The 17,535-nt window shown below is 52.6% G+C and overlaps 1 protein-coding gene across 3 annotated transcripts in view; it reads right to left on the bottom strand.

Annotated features, from left to right (window-relative positions):
- The window catches only part of LOC149339339 (uncharacterized), a 51,780-nt gene that overhangs the window by 23,001 nt on the left and 11,244 nt on the right, over nt 1-17,535 (bottom strand). For all 3 annotated transcript variants that reach the window (XM_089548079.1, XM_089548080.1, XM_089548081.1), the window contains exon 3: nt 16,224-16,575. In XM_089548079.1, coding sequence (XP_089404205.1) covers nt 16,224-16,575 — 352 coding nt within the window. The remainder of the gene's footprint in view (nt 1-16,223; nt 16,576-17,535) is intronic.

Raw genomic sequence — 17,535 nt, 5'->3', positions numbered from 1 at the left:
CGGGGATACACCACTCGGCCAGCATCGGACCAACGAGGCAACGGTCGCCAGTCTGCGGGACGGCATCGTCGTGGAACTCTGTTCGTCGGACTGCCGCAGTGCCCGGTGAACAAATTGTGTTTTGTTTGTTTACCTCTCTCTCGTGTGTTAGTGCACTTTAGGTGCAATGTTGCCTGTGTATTGCATTCTCTCTCGAGTTCAACATTGCACGAGTTGCATTGTGTTCCTAATCACTTTGTCTTTGTACTAGTGTTTGTGAAACCCTCTGTATCGTCTCAATTGCTGTATAAACTTTGTTTTGTTTTGAGAACCTTTGGCTCCGACCCATTCTCTGGCTTGCGACCAGCGAAAGCTGGGCACCGAACGCCCAAAAACCTCTTGTCACTTGGTGGCTGGTCTCCGCTGAGCTTGCCACGCTGAGTCGAGGGCATCTCCTTCGAGTCCGAGACCGCTACCCCCACACGCTCTAAGGGTGTCTGGTGTAGTGCCGGAGCTCCCATTTCGCTGGCTGGCCCCCCTGGAAACAAGCGCTGCGCGCTCGCCGACGCTCAAAGCAGGCCCAGACTTTCTCGGACAAGTCGCGACATGCAGCGTGACTCATCCCGACGCCGCGGCGCCGACACGGACCCTTCCTCCTCTCCTCCTCTCCGTCGGTGCGAACTCCTCCGCCGCTCGCTGGCTCTCGACCATTGGTCTAATTTGAAAGGTGGCCAGTGATTGGAGGATTTGAACGGCTGGCTGCCGTAACCGTTTCCAGCGGCTTTAAAAGCGGAGCCGCGCTGAACCCGAGGAGCAGACGGGCAGCAGAAGAGCCATCACGCCGGAGCTACGCTCGTCGCCGGGGCCGCCCTTCTTCTGTGTGCCTGCCCGTGGTGCTCTTGACCCTTGTATCATGTAAAAGCCCTTGTACATACTGTACATAAAGTTCATTTGACTCACCGTCCCCTCGACCGTTTCCTGGCTCGGACTCCCAGTCCCAACAGTGGATGGCAGCTGCGGGATCGACCGGCGTCAGCTACCTCGGCGCGGTGAGTGCCTGATGTTTTCCCCTCAATTCGCCAGACTGCTCTAGCACACGTGATTGTAGTCTAGAGTAGGGCTGTGTGTGTAGCACTGTAGGAGAGCTTTGCTCTTTCGAGCCAAGTCGGAGCGCTTTGAAACGAAAGCTTGTGCAGAGGGAGTAAACGAGGCGTTTTGGAAAGAATTACTTGCGCATGTCATACTAGTAGCGCTATAGTAGTGAACGGCAAGGGAATTCTAAGAAAAGGGCAAACTACTAGAGGCTATTGTGAGCGATGGAGAACTTCAAAGTGAAGGAACTCATCGAAATTTGTGAAGAGTTGGGCATTGATTTGGGCCCCGCAAAACGAAAGCATGCGATTCTTGAGATCATGCGGAAGGAGAATGTAACGGCTGAGGAAGCCAATGAGGCCTGGGAAGAGATCACAGAACGCCGTGAGCGCGAGGAGGCCGAAAGACGCCGTGAGCGCGAGGAGGCCGAAAGACTCCGTGAGCGCGAGGAGGCCGAAAAACGCCGTGAGCGCGAGGAGACCGAAAGACTCCGTGAGCGCGAGGAAGCCGAAAAACGCCGTGAGCGCGAGGAGGCCGAAAAACGCCGTGAGCGCGAGGAGGCCGAAAAACGCCGTGAGCGCGAGGAGGCCGAAAAACGCCGTGAGCGCGAGGAGGCAGAAAAACGCCGTGAGCGCGAGGAGGCAGAAAAACGGAGGCAGCTTGAGATAAAACGGCATGCCCGCGCTAAGAAACTGATGGACCTGGAGCTTGAAGCGCATGAGCTCGATTTCGAGAGATATAAAACATTGTCCGCTCTGCATGAGACTAACGGTCAGAAGCTGAGAGACAGGCCGCAGCCCTTCGTGATCGCCGAAGATATGGCGAAATATTTGGCGGAGTTCGAGCGCGTCTGCGAGAGAAAGCGCGTTGAGCGGAATGGTTGGGCACAGAAGTTGGTAGCCCTGCTTTCCAGCGAAGCGTATGACGTTGTCAAACGCCTGTTGGACGACGGCTTGGCGGATTACGATGAGCTGAAAAGCTTCTTACTGGCGAGATATAACGTGTCACCGCTGGACCTTCGCCAAAGGTACCTGCGAGAGAATAGCACCCCATCGTTTAACGATTTTCCGTACCAGTTTAAAGCCGACATTTTAGAGTGGCTCGAAAATGCTGAAGGGTCGGAAGATCGTGACGCAGAGGTAGAGTGCGTAGCTGTAGAGCAGAGCTGCCAGTGCGGCACAGAGGAACGTAGTCCGTGCTTGGCAGATGTAACTGCTGCAGTAACATTGGGAATTGTCCCGCATTCGCCAACCGAGAAAACCTCTATGCCATCGGATAAGGTAGTCACAGCATCGGACGATGCATTTACAGAGGTCTCGCCCATTGAAATTGTGGTGGAGTTACCGGAAAGCGAATCTCCTAGCGTGTCGAAAGCAGGAGAAGTTGCCGAACAGGGCAGAGAGGACGTCCGTCTGGACATGAATGAAAACGCCTGCGCCGACGCAAGCGAAGTAGATGAGGTCGGCACACCGTGTTGTGCAGCGCGTTCGGCAGAAATGCAGAAACCCGACACTTCCGATCAACGGATGCGGACGCATATAGAGTTTGCGGACGCGGAGTTGTGCGCTAGTGTTTGCAGCGAGCGATTCGAAACGAGTCCCGTGCTTTCGCACTGCTCTGAGCTTTGCGACATTCCAGAAAGCAGCTGCAGTAGCGGGAACACCGCGACTGAGTGCACAGCCGACCCTCAACCGAAATTGGCTGAAACGCGTCAGGAGCATGACGAGAGCTGCGTGTCAGCAGTAATGTCAGTAGAAAACACTGGTTCGTCTGCGCCTGAAGAAACTAAGGTGCTGGGCGACAGTGGAGAACAGAACGTTCCAGACGACATAGGGGCGGTAGACGTCAACCCGTCCGGAAAAGATGAGGACGAATGCGCACTCAGTGACGCTGACAAGGAAGAACGCAGTTTAGAGGAGGCTAGTAAAGGCGCCAGAGACAGGCCTGATCTAGGTAGCACATATGAATCAGCTGACAATCAAAGCGACGTTGTCAGAGAGCAGAAACTTAGGCGACGGAAGCAGAATGTGCTTTCACAGGCGAAAGTGAAAGGAAAGCTCACGATAAAAAGCTGCAACCGGAAGGAAAGGCACCGCCAGTTCAGGAATGTGAGCTATCGCCACAAGGTGATAGCGAAACAAGAGAAACAGTGCTGCCGTCGAAAGGAGAGGAAAGGCAAGCTCAAGAGAGAGAGCTGTCACCGAAAGACGATGGAAGGCAGGCAAAAGAAAGAGTGGTGCCGCCGAAAGATGAAAGGCAGGCATAAGAAAGACAGGCGCCGCCGAAAAGAGAGAAAGGGCAAACGCGCGAAAACGGGTTTCCACCATCGGAAGCGCCAGCGTCGCCGGCAAAATGACTTCAGTAAAGTCAGTCACGTTGTCAGCCCTGAAACTAGCGTCAGAACCAGAGCTAAAGAAATGTGCGAGGCATCACTATCGCGCAGAGCGAAGCGCATAAGTGGGCCGAGGCTCATGGATCTGGGCAGTAGAATAAACTGCAAAAAGAAAGCATACAAGCATTCACGCGAGAAAGAGTATCTTGGGGGGAAACCGAGATACAAGAGAGCGCTGCCCGTGAGGCTAAAAATTAAGGAGCGGGACAAGTGTGAATTTTGCCGCCAGCACGGCGAGAGCAAGACGCGCAAAGCGCGTGCTCTCTAGACGGCTCTCGCTTTCCGCTGCAGTCACGAGACAAACCGCGCTCCCACAGAAAGCGGCACGCGCGCACAGGGAAAACGCGAGGACGGCTCAAAAAGCGAAAGACTGTACGAGGCCGCAGTGACAGGGGCAAGAAAATTTGCAAGAAACCGTCTAAGCGCCCGGCCAAGCACAGTTATCGCGATAGAAAGCCGCGATTCGAGATGACGCCACTTAGTAGGCGCAAAATCAAAAGGCTAGGTAGAGGCGAACTTCACATTCATTGGAGAGGCAAAAAGTTGCGCGAGAAATGGACGACTCGTGGGAGGTCTGACTTGCCCCCACGAACAGAGAGAAAGAAAGAACGGTCCCATCGGAAGCGTTGCGCACTCGCTATGGGACGTCGCGACTGGCGCGCGAAGCGCAAAGAAAGGGACAAGTTGCCAGTCTATGAAAGCGAATCACTCTCGTACTGTAGCTCCCGTAGAAACTGGGAAGACAAGTACAGAGAAAAAGAAAAGCGCGTCTACCGCGAAAGAGGCAGAGACATTAGCTACCACGGTAGTAGAGAGAGAGAGAGAGAAAAGCGCAGCCACAGCGAAAGAGGCAGAGTCATTAGTTTCCGCTGTAGCGGGTGTCGTTTACCGTCCGTTAGAAGCGAGGAAAACGCGAACGTAGACGCACTAAGCCGTGTGTTCTAAGCAAGGCTGGCTTCTCCTCCTCGTGACCTACGTTTTGTCTCTTCGCGAACAGCTGTTAAGTTCGCTCGTAGATCGGGGAAAAATTGATATCCTCATTTGTGGCCTCAGCTGAGTGTCTTCTGGCCGAGTGATCTCAAGAGAGCGAATTTATTTTGCATTCATTTCATCCCGAGTGTTTCATGTGTTTGACACTTTGTTTGAGTTAATTACTTTCAAGTTCTCGTATCCCACATGCGTCTCTTGTTGGAGAGGGAACAAAAAGGGGACAGAAATGTAGCCAACAGAGTTTTGTGACTTTCAAGTCTGGTGTATTGACGGGTGACAGAGGGCACTTGCTCGTGTTGGGTGTTGCCTGTTGTCGGTCGGTTCTTCGCAACATGCAGAACGATCAACGACCGATGCTGTGAAGCAAGCACTTTCGAAGGACCGAGCGAAGCTGATCCAGTCACCTGGGCGACAAAGCTGCGGAGCAGTGATCCTGTCCTGACGAGCCGGACCTGTTCATGGAAAGGAGCCTGGAGCTACCTGCGGCTGAACACCGGACGAGAACTTGGAGGAGCCTGACGTACGAGCGCGCCCCGCATCCGAGCCACGCGGAAGTAGCTCGTCTTCGTGGCGCATTGTCTGGCGGCGGTGGTGCTGTAGTGCCGGAGCTCCCATTTCGCTGGCTGGCCCCCCTGGAAACAAGCGCTGCGCGCTCGCCGACGCTCAAAGCAGGCCCAGACTTTCTCGGACAAGTCGCGACATGCAGCGTGACTCATCCCGACGCCGCGGCGCCGACACGGACCCTTCCTCCTCTCCTCCTCTCCGTCGGTGCGAACTCCTCCGCCGCTCGCTGGCTCTCGACCATTGGTCTAATTTGAAAGGTGGCCAGTGATTGGAGGATTTGAACGGCTGGCTGCCGTAACCGTTTCCAGCGGCTTTAAAAGCGGAGCCGCGCTGAACCCGAGGAGCAGACGGGCAGCAGAAGAGCCATCACGCCGGAGCTACGCTCGTCGCCGGGGCCGCCCTTCTTCTGTGTGCCTGCCCGTGGTGCTCTTGACCCTTGTATCATGTAAAAGCCCTTGTACATACTGTACATAAAGTTCATTTGACTCACCGTCGCCTCGACCGTTTCCTGGCTCGGACTCCCAGTCCCAACACTGGCAGCTTCCCACGTAAAAGTGCGCGAAGTCTGGGTGACAATATATTCTGGCGTCCGCGACAGGACGTTCGGTGTTTGTAAGCGCAGAGAACGGAGAAAGAGTCGGAAGGAGTTTACGAATCGTAAACGAGTGTTAGCAGCAGAGCGATATTGTGAGGTGCCGCGCCGAAGCGGTTAGTGAGGTTCACCGTGGAGAGGTATTCATTGCCTTGAATGTAGAGTTCGGTCTCCAAACATGAGCTTCAAGGAGCTAAAGGAGCTAGTAGAGGTCGGTCTCCAGATGGGGATGACCGGAGCCGAACTGCGTAAATGGGTGGACCAGGAGAGAGACAGAGCTGAGAAAGAAAGAGAGAGAGCTCGAGAAGAGAGAGAAAGAGAATGGAAGAGACAACAAGAAGAAAGAGAGAAAGAAAGACAGCGCGCGAGAGAAGCCGCTGAGAAAGAGAGGCAAAAGAAACGTGAAGAAGAAAAGAGAGAACGGAAAAGGCGCGAAGAAGCGGCCGAAAGAGCTTTTGAAATAGAAATGGCAATCATTCAGAGGAAGCTTGCCGAAATTCGGCGTTCGAGGAACGTCAGAGATCCAGTGGAGCTTAACCCCGGAGAGGCCGGGTGGAAGACTAACGAGTCTAATTTGTTGACAACCACGGAAGAGGTTGCAACTAGCTCCACTAGTGAGAGTGAGGTTGTGGAACAGCCTGTTCCTGCAACTGAAACCACAGAAAGTGAAGAACAGACCGGAGTGTCGCTTCCTCAGGAAATTGAAAGTGTAGCTACTGCTGAGGTAGTAGGCACTAAAGTAAAGGCCGACCTGACGCTGCAGTCAGAGGGGACCCTAGAGCAGCCGCCTGAGGACGAAGAAGCAGTTGAGATCTCTATGGAGGAGTCCGAGTGCTACACCTCTGAGTCCGGCAGTGAAGACCACGAGAAAGAGTGGTTAAATGGCACTGTGAAAGCTCAGACGTAGAAATACCTGAGGAAAGCGCACTCAGTGAAGACCCGGAAGCCGTTCCGAGTGAACCCTCGAGCAGCGAGGATGGCTTTCCTGATGATAAGGGCGAGGAAATTGATGCCTATAACGATGGCGAGGAAATTTTCGCCTATGAGGAAGGAGTGGGTGCAGCAGAAGGAAAGCCTTTTTACGGCTGCACACTAAGTGACCAACTGACGGAAAGAATTAAGGAAGGAGAACTGAGCAGTGAGGAGAATAATTCTCCAATGACTCCTGAGCCGAGCTCTGAGCATTGCGCTCGAAGAGTAGGCAGAAAGAAGGAAAGGAAAAAGGACTTGGAAGAAGAAAGCTCAGTGCTCGAAGGACAAGAGAAAGCTGAACGAGTGGCTTCATCACGAGAGAACAGCTCGGATGACGCAACTGGCAGTGAACCGGCCTTGACCCGAAGAAGAATTTGGAAGAAAGAAAAAAGAAAGAGAAATGAGTCGGACACCACCGAAGGAGGTGAAACCGAAAAGCAGAAGCCCTGGAGAAAATTCAGGAAGAAAAAGAACAGAGACAGAACCAAGCTGAAGACAGCCGAGCCGAATGCAAGCGAGCTGCACGAGCATCGCAGCAAAGTGAAAAAGAAGCTGAAAGAAAGTGAACCCATCACTTTAGGCTGGAGAGGCGCGCATATCCCCCTCCCCACAAAACGTTATCAAAAGCGCAGGAAGTCACCTGGCGCCGTCTTCAAACACGCTCCCTTCTCAATCCGGCTCTGCTTGCCCTCATGTACCCTGGACAGTACGATCCAAACTGCCATAAATGTGGTGAAAGGGCCACCTACGACCACATTCTGTGGAATTGCGCAGATGATCCGCCTCCGGCGGAGTTGATACAGCTCCCTTCTCCCGAGTGGTGGGAGGCCGTGCTGGTCAGCTCGGACCCCAAGATCCAAGTGCGGGCAATCGAGCGGGCCAACGAGGTCGCGCTAGCCACGGGCTAGCGGCCATCTAGTACGTGCCTCCGCAACTTGCTCTCGACGCAATAAATGTTTTACAATCCAATCCAATCCTGCTAAAGGCGCTAGTGATGTTATTGCGTGAGGTCATACCAGGAGCGAGAGACTGGCTACCAACTCGGCTCGTCGGGTAACGGCGGCCGCTTGCCACGGTGCGCCGCGCTCTTCCCACTAGAGGCGCTGCATATGCAGTATAAAACACCTGCTTTCGCAACCTACCAAAAAAAGGTCGGCAGCCTCCGGGCTAGGGCCTGTATCTGTTTGTTCAGCCAGCGTCCGCTCCGGCGGACGCGGTTGTTGCGACGCGCGTCTTTGCTCTCTCTTTTTCTCTTCCTCTTATCTGTCAACACTCTTCTATCTGCACATGGCAGTGGTGATGGCTCGGCTTGAGACAGTTGGCAGGCCCGTGCACTTTCCTTTTCATTCTTCCCTCAGTCGCAACCGCAACCAACCTACAAGGCTTAACCAAAGCTGAGCCCCCGCCAATTTTTAGGTACGTGGGGCGATGAGAGAGAGATGTTGGCTGCAGACATTGACAAGGTTGTGCCAGAAACGTGGCGCTGAAGCCATAGGCCGTCGGCGTTCATTGTGTTCATTGGCGTTGGCGTTGTCAATGTTTTACACGCCGATCATTTTAAGGAAAGGAAGGCGAGCGCGCGCGGTGAGGCACGTCAGCTGTGTGAAGTGACGTCACTTGCTCCTCGCACATGCGCAGCATGGCTCTCCAGGAGCCACGCGAAACTGCTCAACCTTAGCCAGTGTAGCTCACGCAACAAAACATGCGGCCTATAAACAAGGGCTGTGTATCATGCGCATCTCGGGTGTCCACCAAGACAAGTGAAACTGTTGCTGCGTCATTTCGTTCCCTCAAAAACAAAAAGAACTGTGGTTTAACTACAACTGAACGTGGTGAGGGAGCGAAGGCTATGGCGTATCAGACAACTATACGTAGCTTGTCGTCTGACGTTGAGTGCGTTCCGGACCCTGGTTAGGCAGCGCGCCCGCCGTTCGCTCACCCAATTAAGTTGCGGCCTATTGCTGTAGTGCCACACGCGTTGCGAGCTGATGTCTCTCCGCGCATGTGCACAGCTGGCGAAGCGTTGTGCCACTGCTCAGCGCGCCGCCACGCTGACCTCTGGAAACAGCTGGCATAGCGTATGTAGCTCTTGCTACAAAAAATTGGAGTTAAGCTTCGCCTTTGAGTGGAACGCGACAGCGTCTTGAAGTACTGCCAGGTAGGCCACGGAATGCCATCGCCTGTTCAGCGCGACGCCTTGCCAATTGGTTTCGGAAGAGAAAGCCTCATTACACTCGCTGAAGCCGAGGTCACCGTGTCTGGAGAGTCACCTTCATTTGATCTTCAGATAAAGCAAAGGAGAGGAAAGGCGCATAACTGGCCCTCTGAGACAGTGGACACCACGGTCGAGCTTTAAGCTACGTGGCGGTATTGCCAGATGTGCGCTTCATGCATTGGCGTTGCCAACGTTGTGGCGGAAACGCGAGGTTCCTTCTCCACAGCAGCAAGCGATCCGCCTGGCGGAAGAAGCCGCGAGGAGTCGACTTCTTTGCGTGCTTCTAATCGCGGAGGTCCCGGCCCCCGTCACCCAGGCCTTCGTGCCGGTGACGGGGAATAAGAGGCCTCCTTATCTGGTGGAGTATAAAGTTGGTATCTTCATCATCATCTGGTGTGCGCGCCGCGTGGCTCAACGCTGCGCCGACGGCGGAGCAGACGCCGCCCGCCTCGTCAGTTTTGCGCATGGGCGGAGTGACGTCAGAGCACGCAGCTGGTGTGCGTGCCGCGAGTCTCGCCGCGTTGATATGGGTTGGTTTGTTTAATCGGTTTAACGTCCCAAAGCGACTCAGGCTATGAGAGACGCCGTAGTGAAGGGCTTCGGAAATTTCGACCACCTGGGTTTCTTTAACGTGCAATGACATTGCACAGTACACGGGCCTCCAGAATTTCGCCTCCATAGAAATTCAACCGCCGTGGCCGGGATTGAACCCGCGTCTTTCGGGTCAGCAGCCAAGCACGATAACCACTGAGCCACCACGGCGTTTTGATTGATTGATTGAAAACTTTCTTTAAACAATGGCAATTACTGGAGCCTTGGGTGGCCCGCCTATTCCGGTAGCCCACTGGCCTGCGCTGCCGCGTGGGCCCTGCGAACCAGTCCTCGTTGCAGGTCGGGGTTCTCGCTGTGCAGAATGGCATCCCACTGCTCCAAATTGGGATTCGGAAGTCTGTCTATGGCAGGATTGAATTGGCATGCCCACCCAATGTGAAAAGCTGTCGCTATTTCTCCACAGTGTGGGCACTCTGGTTTGTAGAGTGGGGGGTACCATTGGTGGAGTTTAAGAGGAGTTACGAGAGTGTCTGTTTGTAGTCGGCGAAGGTTGTGTTCTTTTGCTTGTCTAGAGTTTTTTTGAGGTGGGGGTATGTCTGTCTGGCCTGTCTGTAGGCCTGTAGGTGTTCGGCGAAGCTGATTATGGGCGGTGTAATGTGTTCCTCTGCCTCATCAGCTAGGGGGGAATCCCGGTATGAGAGAGCTCGGGCGTGCCGGTGGGAGGCATCATACACAATACACTGACAAATGCCCTTGGTGCCAAGAAGCACCCACGCTGTACCGCATAGCGTGGGCATGCCAGAGGATAAGCGTGGTACCAGTTATAACCAACCCGAGTGCGGAGCAATGGAAGGGAGTGCTCTCCAGCGATCGCCGAGTCGACCAAGGTGGTCTGATTCGGCGAGCACATCTGGCAGCAGCTTCCAGCGGAGCCCTGGACTAAGGGCAGCCGACCTTTGTACAAGCAGATGGACAAAGCCATCTGACAGCCGCAGAAGAAAAGCAAATCTAGAGCTTAATAAAGTTGTTCATTCACTCACTACCCTCCCGTGTTTTCCGTGGGGCCTGGAAAGGATATGATTGAGGCTTGATTAGGGGGACGTTTGGCTAAGGGTGGGAGACCTGATTGATGGATTAGCCTTTGTATATATTTCTGCAGGAACTTTGTGAATCTGTCAGTACATTAGCGTGTGGGTTGGGGGTGGTGTTGGTGAAAAACTTTATTTGAAGGCATAGAAAAAACGAAAATTATGCAGCAGCACTGCGGGCGGCCTTCCGGCTGCCGGTTGTGTTGTCCACGCCGTGGCTAGTCGCGACGTCTTCCACCCAGGTCATCAGCCGAAGTTGGTGAGTCAGCTCGGTGCTGGACAAAGCAGCCTCCCACTGTTGCGGACTGTTTAGGTGCCAAGAGGCAGGTGGCAAGAGTGATGGGCAGGTGGGGGTGGTGGTGTGACACTTTTTATTAACAGCCTTTATGTTAGGCGTTCAATAGGTCCTGGGCCAAGGTGACGAGGGTGCGTTGCAGGTTCAAGTCCCAAGAAGCAAGCCAGATGGGCCACGGGGGGGGGGGGGGGGGAAAGGAGGGCGGGGGACTGGAAGGCTACGTGGCATTGTGTAAGGCAGTGTTTTATGTCTGCATATCTGTGTGGACAGTTTGGGCACTGAGGTGTGGAAGTGTGCCGGTATAGGTAAAGTTTGGCTGGTGTACGTAGGAGATTAAACTGTATTCGGCGAAGAATGCGAGCTTCACGGATCGACAAGGATGGGTGTGGTGGCGCTAAATAAGCTAAGTCTAATTTTTGCTGCGTGTAGTATTCGTGGACAGTGTTTCTGTAAGCCCTGACCGCCTGCTCCGTCGGTGGGCTCGTCCATGGGATCCCCGGCGCCCGGTGTACAGTTTCGCAGGCAAGCTGGTGAGCCAGCTCATTGCCGGGAATGCCCATGCGACCAGGGATCCACCGAAGGGTCACCGGTCGTGGGCTTAATGCTATGAGGCGGCATCTAAGGCCGATCGGGTAGGGAAATGGAGGGCTCTTTCATGAAAGGCACGCAGAGCTGCCTGCGAGTCTGTATAGACAGCATATTGGGGGGCGGGGGTAGGGTGGCAAAGTATGTGATGGCATCGGCGATCCTGTGTATTTCTAGGGCGAGCGTGGAGGGTGGGGAGGTGTATGGACCGGTTGTGTGAGTGCTGGTTGTAGAGAGCACTCACACAACCGGTCCATACACCTCCCCACCCTCCACGCTCGCCCTAGAAATACACGGGATCGCCGATGCCATCACATACTTTGCCACCCTACCCCCCGTCCCCCCAATACGTTGTGAAAGAGATATGAGCGTAGTCGGCTCTTGGGATGTCACATAAGCGGCAGGTCGGCGAGTATGCTCCGGGTGGAGGAGGGCAAGACGTGCGGAGGTGAGAAAGATGTGAGCCTGAAGATGGCGCCACAAGCGTTGGTGCGGCTGGGAAAGAGATTTGTGCGGAAGGAGTAAAGTGAGACGAGAAAGGCGGTAGTGTAATGTTATATCGTGGTACGTGAGGAGCGCGTCGTGCGTATTCATTCCAGGCGGGGGCGGGCTGTCTCGGTCGGTCGAATCGCGAACGATATAATTAGCTGCCTCATTGCCAGGATGGGCCGCGTGAGCGGACACTCAGATTATTTGGATGGGGCGAGAGGGGACGGTGTGTGAACGTAAGATGCTGAAGGCCGGGGGTGCCACCAGTCCAACTGCGTAGTTGTAGACCGCAGGCTTGGAGTCACTCAAAATGTATTCCGCGGAGGTCTGCGTGGTGGCAAGAGCAATAGCTGCATCCTTGGCGTCTACAGAGGTCGAAGTATAGACTGAAGCATTAAGAGTGCGTCGGAGGGAGTTGTCAGTGACTGCAAGGGCGTGGGCTGGGTAGCGGCAGTACGGTGCGGCGTCCACATGAACAGCGGCAGGTTTAGCAAGACCGTACTCACGCCAGAGCGCGGAGGTTCGCGCTGCTCTGCGGGAGGAGTGATGTTCAGGATGCATATTCTTAGGGAGAGGATGAACGGTTAGGAGGGAGGAGACTTGGGGAGGGATGGGGATTGAGGTGGGAAGGGGATAAGAGGGGAGAGCTTGCTTTTTTTAATTGGCTCCTTTTAATTGGCTCCGCCCACTTTTTGAACATATTTGGCTCTGACTTTTAATCCGAATTCATTTTTTTTCTTTGCGCAGCATCCTCACATCCCCTTTCGATTACAACCACTCGTTTGACGCCACCTCATCCGAGTTGCCGACAACTGCTGCCGACACACTTTGCGGACAAGCCCCTTGCCACAGAGCCTAGTAATGCTTTCGCATTAAAATCAGTTTTCGGGCAATACTCCGTAACCGTCGCGGTGGCTGAGTGTTGATGGCTTTCGGCTCTCGGTGTACGATGTGAGGTGGTTTTATAGGTAAGAACCACAGGTGGTCGAAATTATACCGGATACCTTCACTGCGGCACCTCCTCCTCCCTTTCTTCCACTGCCTCCTTTATCCTTCCCTTGCGGCGTGCACGTTGACATCGCACCGCACACGGTGCGTTTCTCCTCCACTGAAACGCGGCCGCCGCGATGGGGTTCGAACCCAGGTTGTCCGGCTCAGCAGGCGAGCGTCTTAACCACTGAGCCACCGCGGCGGGTGGACAAAGCGAAAAAGTGGACAGACACGGTAGAGTTGAACGAGAATTCGTAAGTATATCTATTCGAAGTTGCGTATTTCAAATCTTCCAACAATGCGCCATCATGTGCACGCCAGGAAAGCAGCAGCGCTTAGAATGCGATATTCAGACATACACCGACGCCCACGCGAAACGACTGCGCACTCTAAGTTGCCTCTGCACACATAGCACCGACAGCCGTTAAGGTTGGTCGCCAAAGCCGAACAGCAGCGTGGTCCTCCGCTGTCGGCGAAGCAGGCGAATCATATCCTGGATAGGTCGCGCAGGCGCAGGATTTGACAGGCGGCAGGGACCAAAGGTGACCTCCGGGTGATTCGCCAGGACGCGTGCCCACCGCCGGCGAACGAGCACGCTGCATCGAAAAGTGCGTACGAATTGGGGTGAATTGCAGCAATGCAGAGTCGTACTCGTAGAGGAATGCGCATTGATACTGACTCTACTGCATCATTTGAACCTGTTTACAATGTCATCCGGCGACAACCGTTCCCAATGATAATAAAGCGGACTATGGGTGATAAATTAAGTGTTACAGTTTATACTTAACTCGTTTCAGTTTAGTGCAAGGCAAATAGAAAATTAAGAGGGCATCAGAGGGGAGAGAGTTGCGCGATTTCTCGCACCTGGTGCATTGTTCGAAGATGACTCCCTTGTTGAACTGCTTCGTCTGACCCACCGTCCCAATGTAGACAAGCCAGCAGGATTATGCAGACGAGAACCTGATGTGGCTGAGTGTGCTGAAACGCCGCTACGTCCGATGGTGTCGAGACACATGCAAGTATTGGTCGCACGATTGTAGTAGTGCTGCAGCCAGGGACTGCAGCAGTAGCCGAGCACTGCAGTACCACAGGAGGCCGTCATCTGTGCCTGCGGAAGATCAATCTTCATTGTGGAATAAGCTACACAGAGGCAAGATATTAATGAATGATGGGTACGCCGAAGAGCACTGTGAATATTTTATCCCTTCTCTCGGTTTGGGGACGGCTCGATGAGAAAGAAAGCAAGCCCACCAGCGTAATTTGTTAAGATCCTATGGCGCGCTACAACCATAGCGCACGATCGGAGGAACTGAGTAGTCTTTACGTAATTCACTGCACTACAGAAAGTGAAACGGGTATTCCCGAATGCTATGGCGTTGTGGGCTACCTACCATTGTCCAAGCTGACATTTGGCCATTGTATGAGGGGTCCACGCTGGAAGAGCTGTTCATATGCAATTCCAAAAAGAAAAAAAAAACACGAGATCCGATGCTACGAAGGCTACAGCCTATCGGTCTCGGCGCCACTCTCCACATTTTGCTTTGCAGGCTTAGTTCGTCTAACTCAGTTGTCACTGCGCAAACCGCATTGACACGATATTGTTTGCCCATGGATGGGAAGAAAAATGGAGTGCTCAACAGCAAGCAAAGTGAAAAGTAAGCGAAAGTAGGTGGAATTTAACCAGAATAACGTAATACACGATGAATTGAACAAAGGGAGGCCAATAGTGAGTGGTATGTAGTTTTTCTGTCGTATTAAAAGATTGTAGGCCCTTTTAAGGCAAATGTACTGTAAGCAGTAAAAGTTTGCGGGATCTCCAGCGCGTGGCGGAGCGACGCAAAACTGCACTCCTGTGCCATCTGCCGCCTCCAAGCATGTTGTCGAGGCTCATGAAATTGCGTTTGAAGCTCGCTTTGCGCATGCCTGTCCTTTCTTCGCTATCAAGCATGCCTCGACGTTTGGCTCCCCGTGACGTGCTTATCACACGCACGGATGCCCCTGAAGCGCTGTGTGGTGTTCGCAGCCAGTCCTACTTAGGCTATCCACCATCGCAGCAGCCGAAACAGGTGCGCGACGATGGTGACACAGCGATTCATTGCTAGCAGCGAGTGGCAAAAGCGGATCCCCACGAAGAACGCGATGAGACATGCCTGATAACTAAGAAAGGACAGGCATGCAACAATAATGGTTAACGCGGAAGTGCTCAGAGCCTCAAGATCGGCCGTGATCAGTGTACATGGCACTGGAATGCAGTTTTGCGTTGCTCCCCCACTAGCTGGAGATCCCGCAAACTTTTGCTGCTGACAGTACCTGTCGATATAAGCAAGGATGCCCATTCGCCGCGGAACTCCTATCTTCGACTACAGGTTAGAAGCGGATATAAAAAGGGGGAAGGAGTCACGTATTTCAGGAACAAAAAATGAAATCTTGACCGGCATCGGGCCGTTGGTTAAGTCCTGTTCGGGCCTGGTGTTTGATACTTTTGATTAACACGGGCTTCGTCTGATGCATTTTCAAGTAACTAGTATGAGATTGCGTTGAACAAATGTCAGTCTCACAGACTTACTGCGAAGAGAAGAAATTCACTTAAGTATGCTCGTATTCTGTTTGCTTAATCCGACAACACCGTGGAGTCACATTCAACGAATAAAGTCGCAAAATATTTGACGTATCCTCTAGCACAACTGGCTGTGAAAAACTTTCGCTGCTTTTCATGGGGCATGCAGCAAGCGTTGGAAGATGGTTAACGCGTGATGTGATTCTGGTTCTTTTAAAAAAACACTGATGCAACTGTCGACTTTGGGCAAGGAACTAGAAACATTTTCTACTTGTTTTCACGGTGTACGAACGCGTCTCCTTTCCTCTCAGGCATACAACACATTGCATGTAAAATAACCTAGCTTCTGAACTGACAACTGCGTCTGAAGTTACGTGCGGACGCTCTTTGTAAATCTCGGCCCTGAATGAGGTCTTTAATATCTGCCTGAAAAATTTGACCACAGGTACACGTGTTTTCTGAGCGGAATATGTGTCTTCAAATGTTATTGCTGTAGATTTTTGTGAGGAGCACCTGTTACATCTCCTTCATGTTGTCTTGGTATGGAGCTTACCTGAACAGATTTAAAAAAACTTGCTGCATTTTCTTCGAGACATTCAGTTGCGGTTGGGCTGTCTGAATACGTGCATGACAGCGAAACACGTGGCAGTAATGTTGCCTTTCCAGATTGAATCGCGCAGTTCGGACTTACTAGTAAAGCGGCCTTTCTCATTTAATATGTGAACGGGGATCAGGTGTTACTAACATGTTATTTCTTCGCTTCAAACTCTCTCTTGAGATAACTGAATGCGCAAGTTGTCAGTTTCTACATTGAGGGCTAAAACACTCAAATCCAATAGAAAAATAAGGATAGTGATGTGGGGAACCTCACAGATCGTTTCCAGGAGACATCTCTGAAGCTTGTAAATGCGTGCACGATCTCTTCGATGTCCCACGCACTCCTCGCGTAGTCGACGATCACCGGCCGGTGGGCGTCATCGTCAACGCCTGTTCTCATTTTGTGGCGCTCTATTTCGTCCTGCACGCCAGCGTAGTCTCCCGGATTCTCGCCACGCACTCCCTTCCAACTGGAAAAATCGTCCATGTGCCGGCTTCTGTCCTGGTCGCCTGCCGGGTCGCTCATCGACCGCGGCGCACCCTCGGATTCCGCCTGCTCGCTTCGCGCTCCGGCACCCTCGCAACCGCCGGAACATGCCCTGGACGCCGCTGGTGTTCGTTCATTCCTGCGCAATTCCAGAGAACTTGAGCAGAGGACCATGAAGTGCCCTTCGTACGTTTGAACAGTGCTAGCATTTTCGGGCATTAGGAGAAGCTGTCGCTCCGTAACTATTAGGTTAAATACTCGATGTTGCCATGGTATGCGCCGCATGACCAACTACGTCGGCTTATTTTGAGCATTGCAAACATGGCTCGCTGGCTAGATCCCCCAAGTTTAGTCTAGTTGAAGTAGAGTTCGAATTCATTAAGTTCGGTGTTAATAGGCGAGAAAATAGCAGTGAACTGCGTGTTTACGGTCTTTTACAGCGCTGCTAGTTTTAACTTCCTTTCGATGAGGGGTTTGGCAGAAAATTACTTTGTGTATCAATAGAATATGCGTCTCCGTTGCGTTCTTTTTAAAATACTTCCATTATTTTTACTCGCAACAGTATGCTTTTAAACGCAAGCAAATTTTCGCTGAAGCTGACCAAAACCAAGACCTTTTATTGAAGCAATGTGGGCACTCACAGAGTCTGAAGGGTCAGCTTAGAACTGAAATTCTTTCATCGCTATCCAAAATGTCCGTAAGCAAAGTGCCATGTTCGCAGAACGGTACGGTGGTATGACTCTTGCCCCTAAATGCACAGATAAATGTGTTTTTTAGCGTCTACAGGGCACTTTTCACGCAAACCGGAGGATAGAGAACAAAAATTTCTTGATTAGATTAATTCATATTGAATTAGAGGCCTCAATAAAGTTATCTATGCGATGAGTAGCAAGCGATGATGAACGATGCTTTAGTAAGAAATTCAGTCGTTGTTGACGGATTGTACGCTCAAAAGGCAGCTACAGGAAGCCAGTAGTTAGGGGATATAATACACCTCGCGTCTCGCCAAAATCAGTCAATAATGTTTAAGAACAAATTCGTTAGGATGAAAATTATGTTCTCTTCGGAGTTATAATGTCAATGCTGCCGACCGTCACTA

This window comes from Amblyomma mixtum, chromosome 6, assembly GCF_055824585.1.
Source record: "Amblyomma mixtum isolate Tamu chromosome 6, ASM5582458v1, whole genome shotgun sequence".
Taxonomy (NCBI): domain Eukaryota; kingdom Metazoa; phylum Arthropoda; class Arachnida; order Ixodida; family Ixodidae; genus Amblyomma; species Amblyomma mixtum.
This window is presented reverse-complemented; position numbering and strand designations above follow the sequence as displayed.